This window comes from Pomacea canaliculata, linkage group LG8 (genome assembly GCF_003073045.1).
Source record: "Pomacea canaliculata isolate SZHN2017 linkage group LG8, ASM307304v1, whole genome shotgun sequence".
NCBI lineage: Eukaryota > Metazoa > Mollusca > Gastropoda > Architaenioglossa > Ampullariidae > Pomacea > Pomacea canaliculata.
In genome coordinates this window covers 25368134-25383132 of record NC_037597.1, presented here as the reverse complement: position 1 = coordinate 25383132, position 14999 = coordinate 25368134, and the positions used below count along the sequence as shown (strand labels likewise).

General features: G+C 42.2%; 1 protein-coding gene across 1 annotated transcript; it reads right to left on the bottom strand.

The window, feature by feature from the left end:
- Nucleotides 1-412: 412 nt before the first annotated feature.
- LOC112571125 (protein dispatched homolog 1-like) lies at nt 413-14713 on the bottom strand. Its single transcript, XM_025249937.1, is given in 14 exon segments — nt 413-868; nt 1291-1506; nt 1870-2040; nt 2601-2678; nt 2827-2954; nt 4052-4139; nt 4708-4842; nt 5695-5853; nt 6269-6526; nt 9001-9074; nt 9077-9824; nt 9826-10633; nt 11032-11200; nt 14133-14713. Coding segments are annotated over 14 exon segments (3396 nt in total). The 5' UTR covers nt 14293-14713; the 3' UTR covers nt 413-664.
- Nucleotides 14714-14999: the final 286 nt, after the last annotated feature.

Here is a 14999-nt window from a genome sequence, read left to right as displayed (position 1 = left end):
GTGCACACGCGTCTCTGAGTGAATGAGTGGTGACACTGGCAGACTGAAAGACAGAAAGAGATAAGCTTGGTGAATAAAAAAAGTTAAGGAGAATGTCGGAGAGCGTGAGACAAATAGTTCGAGAAGACAACAGAAAAGATGGCTGTGAAAGAGCGCAGGTGAGTGGGAAAGAGAGAGAAGTGGGAAGGGTAGTGACAAAGAAAAAAACCCCAAAGAACATTGTAGACACTTCATTCATTGTAGACACTTCAAACTAGTCATTATAACCATAAGACAAAAGACTGTCGACTAAATGGTAATGTCAGATTGTGACGGGGATGGAGCTTGGTAAAGATTTAACAGCACCTTCTGACAATTGGTATTCTTTTCGTGTTTCTTAACGTGAATACCCGTGTGCTTTAACAATCAGAAGTTTAAATAATAATTTATTTTCAATAACGGTGGCATTTCAACATGCTAAATCGAGAGCTGGTTGACGAAGCACGAATTTCCAGATATAGACAAAATGTTTCTCTTTGTGTTCCTAGGCTTATTGTCTTTTTCTCAGTTCATCCGTCTTTGCGTGTCTTTCTGTCTGTCTTCTGCCTATCTCTCTCTCCGATTTTTTAGTGGCATGGGATTCTTCGACCTCGAGGAGAGCGTTCTTAAAGATAATGCTGAAACTTTATTCCAAGGGAGCAGACCCTGCAGGCGATGCCGAGAGAGACACACTTTTACTCTTCCTCGTCATCCGGGTCCAGCAGCTTGACAAAAGAGCCCGGATATCTGCCATGTCACCCTGAGGCCCCATGACTCCCATAAGCGTAGTGTACAGGCCCAAGGAGAAGATCAAAGAGAAACCAATTGTGCAAAACATGAAGACTCCAAACTGAAAAAAGATTATAAAACATAGTTTGAAATCAATAAGAAGCAACAATATAAATTTACTATTCAATGTACATTTTAATTGCTTAAAAATGTGTCAAATTATGTTTCAGTAAAACCAAGTCCTTACAGTCTTGCGAAATACTGTATTATCTAGTACGAGCACTATCTTGAATTGCCCTTGTAGATGAATAAAGTTGTATTGTATTGTATTTATTGTGTTTGACTTAGTAATTGCGAAGTCATTAATTGCATGTTCTAGAGCTATAAATAAATGACAGTGTCATGCAAATATTGTCTTATTAAAAAAACAGGATGTAGAAGAACAAACAAACGACAAAAGAAATAAATAAAGAATTAACAAGAAAAAAGGCAATAAATAAGCTTTACTCATTAGACAGGCTATGGCACCGAAAGAACCCTTACTTGGAAGAAAAACTGGATCTGAGCAAACAGCATGAACAAGGATGCGCCCAGCGTGGAGCAGGCTCCCGACAACACAGACGATCCCATACTTCCTAGCGCGTCTCTCAGGCGGCCATGCCGGTCACTTGCCTTAGACATGTGGTAGCCTTCTGCCAGATGCACAACATAATCCACAGCCAGCCCCGCCACCAGACACAGGTTTAAGGACACCAGCACCTAATAAAAAAGTAATAAACTTTCTCCTTTATGGAGAGAATTCGAAATGAGGTCGAGCGCACAAACGCTGGGTTGTTTAGTGGGTAAATGAGCACGAGCTTTTCACTTGCATGCTTTTCACTCGTGCACAGCTTGATGTGGAATCTGAAACCCTTGCACCACCCCGACACACGAATTATACAAACACACACATTATGTATACATGTACATTATATATATATATACACACATACCGACAAACACCACGCGTACACAGACATGCACATGATACACAAAATACTATATATATAAACATATAGAGGGAGAGCGAGAGAGAGAGAGAGAAAAAGTGACAGAGGAAGGGGCTAGAAATTTCATACTGACCCCCATGGACCAACCCGCCAGAGGAATAATGCCAACGACGCAAAACGTGACAGAACCGATGACAAAAGTAGCAAGCAGGCCGTTGAGGATGTTGCACGTGGCTAGGACCAGGACCGGAAATGACAGGGACACTCCCAGAACGAGGCCAAATATGGCGTTGTCAGCTAAAGCCTGATGAAGAACAAGAAAATACAAATGTGCACACCTGTTTCACCCAATGCTAGTTTTAATTAGAACGAAACTTAGTTAAGAGGAAACGTAGGCGCAACACAGTCGAATCTCGTAAAGCTAGAGCTAGGGTGGAGGACTCTTTTCAGGATATCAGCAAAGTCGACCGAGTATCGAGATGATGGCATCTTTGAAAGCACGAGAAAGAACTTAAGGGGACGAGAGCGTCAAGAACGTGACTAAGTGAATGGGAGACAAAAACAACAAACTACTTATAACTCAAATTGTGTCCCCTTAATTGTGTATGCTCGGGAGACTTCTCATGTGTGTAAACGCTTTGAGCACTCCGCTGTTGGTCGGATAAGGCGCTCTAAAATAAACATTATTATTATTCAGGGAATTTTTTTGTGGTGTCCTTGCGACTTCTTCATCAAACCAGCCCCCAAGGCTATATACATATATATAAAACACGGCAAAGCAGCCAGCGCCCTGCTGGATACTATTTGATGTATACCCTTCACATTCAGCAAGATTATTTAAGCTTAATAAGAAGCAGATTTCACCTTCTGAACGTGCAGCCAATGCCAAGCGTAAGTGGTCGTCTGGAAACCTCCTTGCAGCTCTTGTGGCATGCCTGACATCTGCCAAAAAAAGTGGGTAAAATTCATGGCTGTCATCACTCTCTGACTTCGATGAATATTATTTGAAAGACTACCTCTATTGCTCTAGCAGAGCTGTTGTACAGGATGCAAATGATGTATTCAAATGTTTAAATCGTCAATAAATCACCTGATCTTCCATAAACCGTTCCCAGTTCTCAAGCACCGGCAAGTGTTTAGTGTAAGCCAGAGTTTCCAACTTCAAGTTTGTAGTCACAGCGACAGCTAAATACTTTATTGTGTTTGCTGTTGTGATAGCTGCAACAAAGAAAAAGAAATATCAGAATAAAATCTGTACGTTCCGTTGAGCATTACAGTGATACCTCGGTTCTCGAACGCCTTGACTTTCGACCAAATCGGTATTCGACAGGAAATTCGAGAAAATTTTGTCTCGAACAAATATTTGGAACTCGAACATCCGAACGTCCGAGATGAGCCGAGTTGAGCCGAATGGCGTTCACTCGGCTGCTTGCGTCATCAGTGACATAACCATCCCCGATATTTGGTACATACAGGAAATTTTACTGTACTGTACTGTACAGTACGTTATTTCTTGTCTCGTGTTTTTCTACACACATTAGGCAACAAGTTTCCATTAATTGCTTCGGTTCTCGAACAATTTGGTTCTCGACCGTATTATAGATATCACTGTAAGAATAAGTATTATAAGTTTGCTAATGACATTCATTTAATGCATAATAAAAACATGTCCACTGATTTTGTTGCTGTTTATATTGAGAGAATATGTTGCGCTAGTTTGCAGTTTATAGAAGTACTGTTCCGTTTAGAATGGGTTGGACTTTCGATTAAAATACTTAGTTCACCTCGCGACTGGAAAGCACGTTCTCTGAAGCAATTAATCGTAAATGAGACATCGAAATTTCGAGTTTGAAATCAGGGGTCTCGTGCGTTGTACATGTTAATCAGTATTCATTGCAGACAATTAAAGTAAGACTACACAAGGCATTGCGACCCAAACGCTTCTTGATTGGACGACCTTCACAAAGGTCACGCGCATGCGTATTGTTCGAACTTCGTGACGCAGAGTCGTCTGCTTCGCTTTTCAACTTTGCATGAAGTTACCTACGCTCGTTTAAAACAAGAAAGATTCACACTCACCAAGTATTGTCGAAGATCAGGTATAGTAAGATTATTTTTTAATATGGAAAATTTATGTTCGTTGGCATTGATTTATTTTTTGGTGGGCTTCAATGTACTCGGGAATATTCTAGAGTTTGTTGACATAAGCTACTTCTGAGTACAGCATGGAGAATACAGAAGGAAATTGTCGAATGAGCTGTGAAAAAAATATTCTAGTTCTGGTAAGTGTGATTAGAGGAAATCTTGAGACTCACTGGATTTGGTTAGAATCCTGGTGGATGATTGGGAGTATTTTTCACCGATGAGGGGATTAAATTTGTTCCAGTCTGGGTAAGGCTCTTCCTGAAGGAGTCAAACAGCCAATAGTTCACGGGGATCTGTAGACACAAACAACTAAATAGGCACCTTCAGAAAATATTCTTGTTTCAAAGTTATTATGTATTTTATGCATAACTCAAAGAGAAATAAAATAAGAGATGAAAAAGACTGTTTAAAATGGGCTAAAATACTGAATACGTTTTATCCTTTAGCTTCAAGATACATAAAAATCACGTGACTGCAAATGTGAGCGTACAGACTGACTGACATGCTGTATGAAACATTTCAGACTTAAGATATCGATGAATGTTAAAGATAAGTGCGTTCGTTATCACAGATGCTGATGAATATGTCTGCAAATGTTACCATGACCGTGCAAGCGGCATGTTTCATTTCGAGCCAAGAATTTGATTATCAGTCAAATGGCTGAAAATTGTAAAAGTAGACTAGATTCATCTGACAATCGTAACTTCATCACTGAACCAAGGTTAAACACTCATCTTTTCCTGTTTGTTATTATTTGAGATTGTCGACAATAGCATGGTGGTAAGGCCTACAAGATAGGTTAAACAAATGAAGATATCGAACTCACTTCAAGATACTCGCTAAACGACGAGGTTTCAAAGGCAGAGGCATCATAGTAGAGACTTAGTCTCTTCATAAATGTCAAGGTCTTATTTCTGTTCCAGGGCAAAGCCACGTCCAGTCCAAATGTTTTCGAATCAGTCTTGCCAAAAAAAGAAAGCAAATTAGGTATAAAATTAACGGCTTCCAAAAAACAGAATACCTACGTAATCAGTAAGTGTAATATTAGTGCCACAGATAACTGAACGGATAAATTGGTGACTGAGGTTCCACATTCATGCTCTTACAGTTACCAAAAACTATGTCATTAGTGGCCATGCATAGTGTACAGGAGAACCTTCACCCCCTCCCCAAATTGCCTGTCTTTATAATTATAGAAGCCATTGCTCTAGGAAGCCTGGTGCTTAGTGTAGTTAGTTAAAGAAAATTAGCGGGTCTAGCGAAGCTTGCAAGGGACAGTTACCGCAAAGTTTCTCCATCCCTCCCCATATTTATCAGAGCCTACTAGAGAGAGCAAAGGGAGAGCATTGGGCGTTGCATTCCACGTGCGTTGTTGAGACACAGCGATCCCGTTACAGTTCACTGCCCTTGTGTCCACTACACTCCGGAACCTTGATCTTTTTATCTGTTATATTTTCTAACACTTCATGGTCAGAATTTCTGTGGAGATGACTCTGGTGCTTGATGTCACTCAGAAATAACGAATCGAAACTATGCAACTTGTCGGATGGATGACTGCACGTGCGATCGTTTCATGGACAAGGGGCGACAAATAGCTCCTTGCTGGTTTGCATGAAGGTAATAATCTCCCTTCTCAACACAATATTTTTGAGAAGGCCTAATTAACGTGTGGAATTTGCGGTAAGCCTAGTGTTTGGACAGGAGATGAAGGCCATTAGACTCATCATCTATGTATGGGAAAAGTACACGAGTGTGTGAAACATGTCTACGTGTCTAATAAACAACAACTACCATCCCCACCTCTCCCACCCACACAAAAAGGGTGAAAACGGTAGTCTGAGATACCTTGAAGAATTTCTCCAAGTTCGTTGTGAAGCAAGCAATAATTAACTCCCCTGTTGTGTGGTTCCTCATGATGGCCAAGTTTCTCAGCTTCGTCGTTGGTAATATTTTTCAATTTTTGGCACAGGTTCTGTGGAAAATTAGGAATCAGCTGCGTGCAAACATCATATGGAAACACGCCAGATAAAATTAAGGTAAGGTATATTTAGATGGTTGATTTTATTTTGATGATGCTTGTCTTTAAAAAAAAAAAACCCAGTAAAATCTCCTTGTAGTGCTTCTTAAATGCTAATACTCTATGTAACATCACCAATTGCTTTTCAATCCTCCTTCACCATTACACGCTCTCAGACACGACTATATAGAACCTACCACTATTTTTTTTTTTGATAGTAGGTTCAAATCATTAAACAAGCAAGTTCCCACTTTATTAAATGCTGAAAGTCATTTTCAATCACTACTACAAATCTTTAAAATCAAGATAAAACTATAAGAAGAGGCGAAACAATGTTGGTCACAGAGTCAAAGGTCAAAATTGTGCATACCACAAAAGCCTGTTGCGCAGCCTCCGTGCTGGCGTTAAAACTGTCGTCGTACACGGGGTGGCCGAGGCAGTCCAGCTGGGAGGACTCACAGGATGAGAGGTTGCGCTCCTTGAGCCCCCAGGCGAGGTACACCATAACATTGTTATCCACTTCGTCCTGAGAAAATCCGTCGATGAGCAGACGGGAAGCTCTGGTGATGTGATGACTGTCTTTGAAAAACTGAATCTGGGTACAGATGACAGCACCAGTCAGCAGCCGCTGTGGGTTTTCTTTTCGCAAATACATTTCAATATACTTAACACACGCACGAACGCACAGACGCACGCACTCACTCGAGTCCGGTGGCATACGAGTCACCAACACAGCAAAGATCGGCTGTCCTCGGTGCACCTACATATCTCCTACTTCCAACTGCCACTCATTCCCTTAGTTTGTTTTTTCATTGTCTCCGTTCAAAATTCAGTACTTTAAAGGGTACTGTTTTCGTTGAAACTGCTACAGTGTGGTACAGTCCAGTGTAGCTGTTACAGTACTCTAAATGATGGGTAAAGGGAACAGCTTTAAGTGCGAAGGATGCAGTTTTCTTTGTCCTTGACAGCTTGCATGTGTACTAGTAGGTTTTAACTTATTAGTTCAACAAGTAACCCTAGGGTAGCATTGGGGTTTCGGTTAGAGCAGGGGTGGGAAGCATCCGTATATGGTCTTCGGAATCGTTTGATTCAACCTTGCCAAGGTAGCCCCAGGCGGGACTCGAAGGACATTAAATTTCTATATTTTTTCATAGCAATTTATATTCAGTGAATAATAATAATTAAGTCAAATTAGAGGAAAGGAAAGAAACGTCCACTAGTGGTCACAGGAAACATGCGAGTACATGCACGGCCAGTGTCATGTGTCCAGTTATCACACTTGGCTTAGACATCCGCCTCTGTAATACTCATCCATCCTAGTAAGATACACAATACAGTAAACAAACTAAACAAAGCCTTTTATAACATTCCACAATATCGAAAGTGATATGTTGCTGACATTTAAAATCGTGCACGTGCACAATATTAAGGGCTTTCGGGCGCAGTTTTTTTGGGGGGAAGACACCTTTGTCAAAGTCTAGATGTGATTAAGGTGTGCAAAGGATGCGACTCTGTCCTATTTAAGTGTATCTTACTATGACGCACGTGCATTATAGAGGCTGATTTCTGAGACAAGGGGGATTTCTGAGCACATGACACCTGCGCAAGGATGTGCTGCGCCCTAAGAAAAAACAAATACCACGCCCTCTTCCCCCCTAAAAAATTTAACATTTATCAGCAAAAATATTGAAATGATTATACGTGTAGGCGTAACTCTCATTTCTTTACTTAAAATTTAAACAATAAGCCTAAGCTGACATATTACCAGTTCTGATTATTGTGGTCTGTCTAAGGATTCATCAGGTTTGCATTCGTGAGCTCACATGGAGCGAAAGCATTTACCAGTCAATCGACAAGTCAGGTGACAGTGTCAATCGATCTTTAAAGAACGATTTTAGGTGACAAAGTAACATGTATCACGTATTTGAATGTGTATCAGGTGTAACCTTCCTTCCACATAGCAGCAGTGGCAAGCTTATCCACTTCGGTTTTTCCATTTGCCCTCCCACCTACATACCACAACAAGCGGGATTGAGACGTGATAAAGATGAGAAGACGATGACGGATCCGTTCACCTGTTTGTCAATAGCAGGTGTGCATCACGCACATCGCAAGCAGGCTTGATTGTGGTGTGATAAGGACTAGAAGACTGTAATGGATACATTCACCTGTTTGTTAATAGCATACGTGCATCATGCACACAAGGATACAGTTTTGCATGCCAACCAGAGCTGACCTGCATCTATACGTAAAGGAATTTCAAACCCTCGTCTAACCGGCTTTATGGAAGGCGACAAATCCATCGCATATTGATGCAGACAGGAAGTGTGCAGCACCTTCCTCTGGTCTTGTTTTGCTCTTTGGTCTTAAACTCCAGCAATCACAACTTCTAACATCTAGACCACCCTAATCGTAGTGCCCAGCTCGGACTTTCATGTAAATGAAGGTCTGTGGTGCCGAGCTTTCTAATCATCACCCACCTACCGCTTTTTGTCATCCCGAGAGTTCTGCCTGACAGGTGGGCGTGATGGTACGAGGTAGTTTTTTCTAGACACTAACTATACAAAGTTTTGTAGACTTGTAAAGCCCCGGTGTCCAGGTGCTGCTTAAAAACAGTTCAAATGACGATCTCAGAGAATTATGCATGTGACCTTCATCTCATGTAGCAGATACCCTTATTCATGTCGGCTCTAGTAGAGATGTCGGCATTTACAAAAATAAATAAATAAAATGATTATCGACATTGCTGCTGAGGTCTCCCCGCCACCGTGGGTTAGAGTTTGTGTAGCATTAGGTTTTGGGTTAATGTTAATGTTTATTATTTGGGTACAAACTGCAAAGTCTGTACTACAATATTTTTCATTAATAAACCAAGCAATTTCTAAGGTACTAAGATATTCCTTTACTTGTAAGTTTTACAGTAATCATTTTGAGTATTATTACTCCCTGTGAAACAAAGCTTATATTTAATAAGATCGTGTATCTATAATTACTACCTTAAAGGAGAAAAGAAACAGAACAATGACTGATACATCAGAAATTAATGGAAAATAATAGGACTTGCGAGGTGGGGTTGGGGGACCTCATCAGCTGCTCACTGACCTGTTCACTGTCACGCTGAAGCCTGGATGCGAAGAAGCAGAATGTCACCAAAACACCTAGAAACACCGCCAAACAACCCAACGAATCACTTTGTGCGTCACAAACCGGAAGTAGTAAACACTGAAAAATATCACCAGCAGGGTTGGACTCTTTTCCGTGGTGGTGTTCTCGACCACTGTCCTTCCATGAGAAGAATTATTTCTGTCTGATGTATCAGGAAGATGGTCAAGGCCCCGAACATCATTCTGTGTTGTTTGGGGGCTGGACGAAGCACACAAGTTCTGCTCGTGAACAGGTCTCGCGAAACTTTCCGCACAAATTGTCTTAAACACTTTCTTTTCATCGATGTCAGATTTCGTTAACGATTCTGGCAAAGATTCATCGCTTCTGGAGATATTTACATCCCCTGTGAGTTCTTTGCTCTCGGGGATTTCAAGCAAATATGCAACGCTAGAGGAATTCGATATGTGGGTCGGATCATTAATGCACTCCTCCTCTTTGGTATCGGATCCCTGAGTTATGCACGTCCTATTGGCAATCTGATTTTTGTCAGATTCTTTTCTTCGGGGGATACAGAAGCCGACGAAACGACGAGTCATGTGTTCGAAATGAAGATGGTAAAACACGACTACTGTTGGGAAGAAGGTTATTACAGATATATAGTCCACGACCACCAGCACTGCCGCGAAAACTCCAAATGAACTCGTCGCCAGCAGCGGGGACAGACCGTTCACTGCAAAAGCCAGCATGGTAGTCAGTGACGTCACCAACATGGAGGTGGCCGAGTTCCGGTAAGCCTCGCTGAGACGGTGGGCAAGGGTGGGACAGTGACGTCCGGCTGGCGGCGAGCCAGGAGTCCCAGAAGACAAAGAGATCGTCAACTCCGATACCAAGGATGACGAAGATGGCGATGATGTGAAAGAAGCCGAAGTACTGGTAGTTAAGCACCACGCGGTACACGAGGTTCGTCTCCAGGAAACTGCAGGCGATGCTAAAGACCGCCAGACACGTGACCCACAGGCTTCGTGTGTGGAGCAGCACGTACAGGAAAATGAAAGCGAGGCTGCCTCCAGCCAGTTTCATGTCCTGGAAAGCCTGGTTCCTCGCTTCGTGGATCATAAGGTACGGATTGTAGTACAGTAACTCCAGCCGTTCGTCACCTCGAAACTCGTCTAACACTGGCTGCACGTGCTCGGACATGAAACTGACCAGCAGGTCTCTGGCGGACTCGTAACTGTCCGCTCCTTTCGTGGGTAACCCAAAAGGTATTTTACTTCTGGTCATGCTGGCTTGCAGCGAGGTCGAGTTAAGCTTGTAATTTTTTTCCAGAGCGTACAGCAAGGTGGGGCGTGACTCCGGCCTGCTGTATGCTGCATGCAGAACGTCGCTGATGTTGTCGAAGTTCGAGTCCAAGGAGTCGTGGTCGATGTTACTGTAGGTGCCGTCGAAGAAACGCAGCACAGATGTAGGCTTCACGCATGTCCTGGCCCACGTGAGTTGGCAGAAGTTGGTGAAGCCGGAGATGTTGTACACGCGATCCTCTATCTCTGCATGAGGTGCAGGTTCTCGCGGGTGAAGATGTCGCTGTTCGCAATGAAGACCAGCTCCATGTAAGTGACGGCCGGAAAGTATTCAAACATCAAAATCGGTAAGGTGCGCACTACTCTGTAAATAAAGTAAGTAAATATAAAATTGATGCAAGATTAAAAAAAAAAAGAAAACGTCTTTGCAAGAAAGCTTCCCAAATCAGGATAAGCAAAAACATCAAAACATGCAAATACAAACACGAACAACAAATGCAACTGCAAACAAAAATCCATGTGAAACAAACAAGCAGTAAAAAAATTAAAAAACAAACAAACAAACAACAAAATGAAAAAACAAAAATACTGTCATTAAAAGATCATACACTAAACTAATCCTAAACTAATGTGAATGAATAGCTACTCACTACGACCAAAGTTCAAATTTGTGATTTATTTTGCTTACTGCAGAGTGGTATCTGCCTACTTATTACTTTGATGTTCCTACCTTCCTTCATATTCATTTCGATATTCCCAGGCCAGGCTTCGTTTAAGCCACGGACCTTCCTTGAGCTCCATAGGCAGAGTTTCGAAGTTGACCGGAAATAGATTGTATCCCTTTAATATAAGCCCTCCTGACAACGCAGCAAATCCTATGTGTACACTCAGAATGGCAACTGAAAAAAAAGAAGCAGAGCATTTAACCAAAGCTCATTGTGATACGCTGTATTAAATATATAAAATTCAATTAGAAAATGTTGTGTGTTTAGAGTGGCAACGCCTGGACCTCGCATTCATTTCATGGCGATGAATGAAAAATAAACATCAATACAGGAACCAAGGAACTGCATGATCAAGTAAAGAGAGGAACGAGAGTGTCTATAGGCCAGGGGGCTTTATGCAGGAAGTGTCTACTTTCCAGTCTTCAGTTTTCTTGAGCGTGTAAATCAGCTTTAATGCCAGAAACTTGCGAATGAAGCATGGTTGGTGTTTCGTTCAGCTCTCTAATCGCATTGTTCGGAGGAATTCCATTGCGCCATCCCATCAAAAAGGCTAGAATCGATCCTGCCAAATACCTGGAAGTCTAGGTATCTGGGGCAAAGCCAACAGACACTTGACCTGACGCAACCCTGGAAGAGGGTTAAATGATACGTTACTCTAGATACGTAACATAAATAATTGAATATAGTTACACCTACAAAAAGTGCATGCACATACTTTAAAATGAAAAGGAAATCCCCTAAACATACAAATATGTTAGAAGATTAGCCGATAGAAAAATAGGCTCATAAGATGAACAGACACTGAAACGATCAGTGAGAGCCAGACAGCAGTCAGGCAGCCAGGCAGCCAGCCAGACAGACATATAATACTGCGTCCTACAGCAAAGGATGGTCGTAAAAGATAACCCAATATCCACCGATGGTTCTGGACTTGAAGACAAGTCAGGGCCATAGATGGTTACCCGAGCTGGTTTATGTCGCTGCTTTATACAGATCGAGTCAATATGCCTTCCCTCCACAGCTCCTGTTTACATAAAAGGCGAGCCTAAGCTACACTAGAGGTCGCTGTTAGCTTGCCGGGGCCCTACATCGATCGAAGACCACAGCCATGGCTGATTACGGATGGCGCCACGCTCTCTCTCTCTCTCATGGACTTAGTAGACATCTCGGAAACAGGTTCATTTCCGGTTTGTGTCTGTTGCTTGTGTTCCTACATTGTGTGTTTGTGTTGTTACCGCCGCCGCCTGTACCATCCTTGCTGAAGCAACTGCTGCTACTAGTGCTGAACTGCGGGGCGCGTGCATGGCTGACATGCATAATGATTCGAGAGTTTGTGAGGGCTTTCGTTTTGGATAGGTGTGAGAGAGAGAGTGAGGGGTGTGTGTGTGTGAGTGAGGTGTGTGTATATGAGTAAGGTGTGTGTGTGAGGGGGGGATAAACGCAGGCAGTTAACGTCTCGAGGGATCTGTATTATACCTGTAATTTATTGTTCATATTAGTTTTTGTGTGGCCATCATAATAACCTGTCCGTTGGCCAGCCCAGTACAGATGTACCATGGTTGTCCTATTTGTGCCAGCACAGAACAGATGTTCCATAGTTGTCCCTCCTGTTTGTGCTAATTTTTGTCAGACGAGCCATTCCTCGTTCTTCCTCACATGCAGCCTGTTAATAACCCAGCCACTTTCCTCCTGAGGTCAGGTGCATAACAGCTGCTAATATTCTATAATCAGCATAGGTGACAGCTACACAAAGTTTTGCTATGTTTGCCCCTTTGGCCCTCCTGAATTTCAGCTCTCAAAGATAAGTATAGTCAGTTTTGCTCATTTTGAAATATCGACTTGCCGCTTGAGACCGGCCACTTACATTTTGAAGACCTCGTGCATACCAGCCAATGGACGATTTTCGCAAACGAACCTAAAATTTGAGCTTAAGGTTCAACTGATGACCCCACATTCAGACCAACCTGTAGGCTCTGCTTGCACTTTACTGCACTAGGTATGGCGCTAATGGTAGGAGTGTGAGTATACATATGTTTGCTTTTATTATTTATTTTATATATTTTTTTAATGTTGATACTTGTGAGCGCAAGTATGCGGCAGGTTTGATCTTTCTGCACTTGGTGGACTGTTGTGTAAGAAATACTGAGGAGAAACAGCGTGAAATGCACGTGTTACTTCTCTAAAAATTAGCATCGATAGTTGGTCAAACATGCCAGAGGACGAAATAAACTTGTCCGCAGCATCTTCGGCACAGACCGGAATTAAGAAGATAGAAAGGAACAACATCGTGAATCGTTTCCTTGGGAAATAAGAGCGAAAGAATGTGAAAAACGTGACTTCTGTGAAAAAATAGTTTCAAACAGTTTCAAAAGAAATAAAACATAACAAGCTAAAATAATACAGCAGAAAGAAAGAAAAACTTTTATACAACTGAACAACAGAAGACAACTGGATTTATCATTGAAGATTTCCACTCCTGCTTTTCAACCGTTCACACAAACACTGGAGATTTATTTATTTTTTTTTTTTTTTATTTATTTTTTGCTATTACCAACACAGTATTTAAGTGTAAAGGAGCAGCACACTGTTGCCAATAATTGGCTTTTCTGGAAACATATTAAAAACTTCCCGGAAATTGTATCTCTCCTTCGCGTTCATATTTCTTTCATTTCCTTCCTTTTTATCCCTGCTCGTCGCCAACGAGCACGAAATCAATCAGCACGAACCCACAAACAGAAAAGTAGCCAATCACAGAAAGATTGAGAAAGAGATGATGACATCACCATATCTTCTCTACAGCAGCTTGGGATGTGATGGTCTTTGTCAAGGATGACAGACTGCCAAGGATGACAGGCCAGGAGCCTGGCGCACGAGCATTGGTTTAAACTAGCAGCATGGCTGACACAGAAGCTAAGCTGTTTGTAAAATATAAAAACAGATGGGACTCTATGCCCCGTGGTTCGTGTCTCGTGTTTACCGTCAGAAAAAGACGACTGAATGCTGAATTTTTGAATTTCGTGTGATTTTTCAAAGATTTGTGAATTCTGAGATGACTGTTGGGTGAGTGGACTTTATTGAGTGAGTGAATCAGTAAACGTGTACTCACAGAAGGTGATATGAGGGTACGAAGCAACCAGTCTGCACACCCGTAGTGGGCTTCGAACATCTTCCTCCTGTCCACCTGTGTCGAGATTTCCTCGGTCACTTTGTTCTGTTTCTTCGATTTTGCTCCCAGGTATTTCACTCAGCGACGCTTGGTAGGTCATTTGTGCAGCCCACCTGCCGGGTCAGCTGCACTTACCTTTAGTTTTAGTTCCCGCCTGAGTGAAATTCTCTCACTCTCTCCACGCGAATTGTTCAAACCAGGAAATTATCTACCCCAAGCAGCCGATCTTTTCAAACTCATGTCAACAGGTAAAGATTTAGCACCTGACGTCTTCCTCAAATGGATGTTGTTTGTGTGTACCACCTGTTTGCCCTGACACCCGTTCGACACACGCCTTTTGCGTCTACCCCTCGTCAGGTGTACAGTGCGCATGACCAACTTCTCGAGCACATTTTCCATTAGTTCCTAAAACTGTAATGGTGGGTTACCGTGATGCGGGAGCCAAGCAACGTGAGACTGCGAGAACATGCGTGAAAACAAGGATGTATCCGTTTAAACAGCCAGTTCACCAGAGACGGGTGTCGCCCCTTTTCAAGGTGACGTCATTCAAAGCCAGGTACGGGGTGCACAATCACGCTGTTCCGTGTGTCGGGTATTTGCACCCACCTGAGCTTCTGTCTTGAATAAATATTAGACTTATTCAGCAAACGTGCAGTCTTTTTGTGAATGAAGAACGAACAGCCAAGACACCTTACTCTTGAATCTTCGTGAATTCGATAACAAAGAGAAACGTGACAGCATGACGAGTTCATTTTCACTTTTCATAAGTCTTGGATAATGAAGAATTACTTTATTAAAGGAAAGATT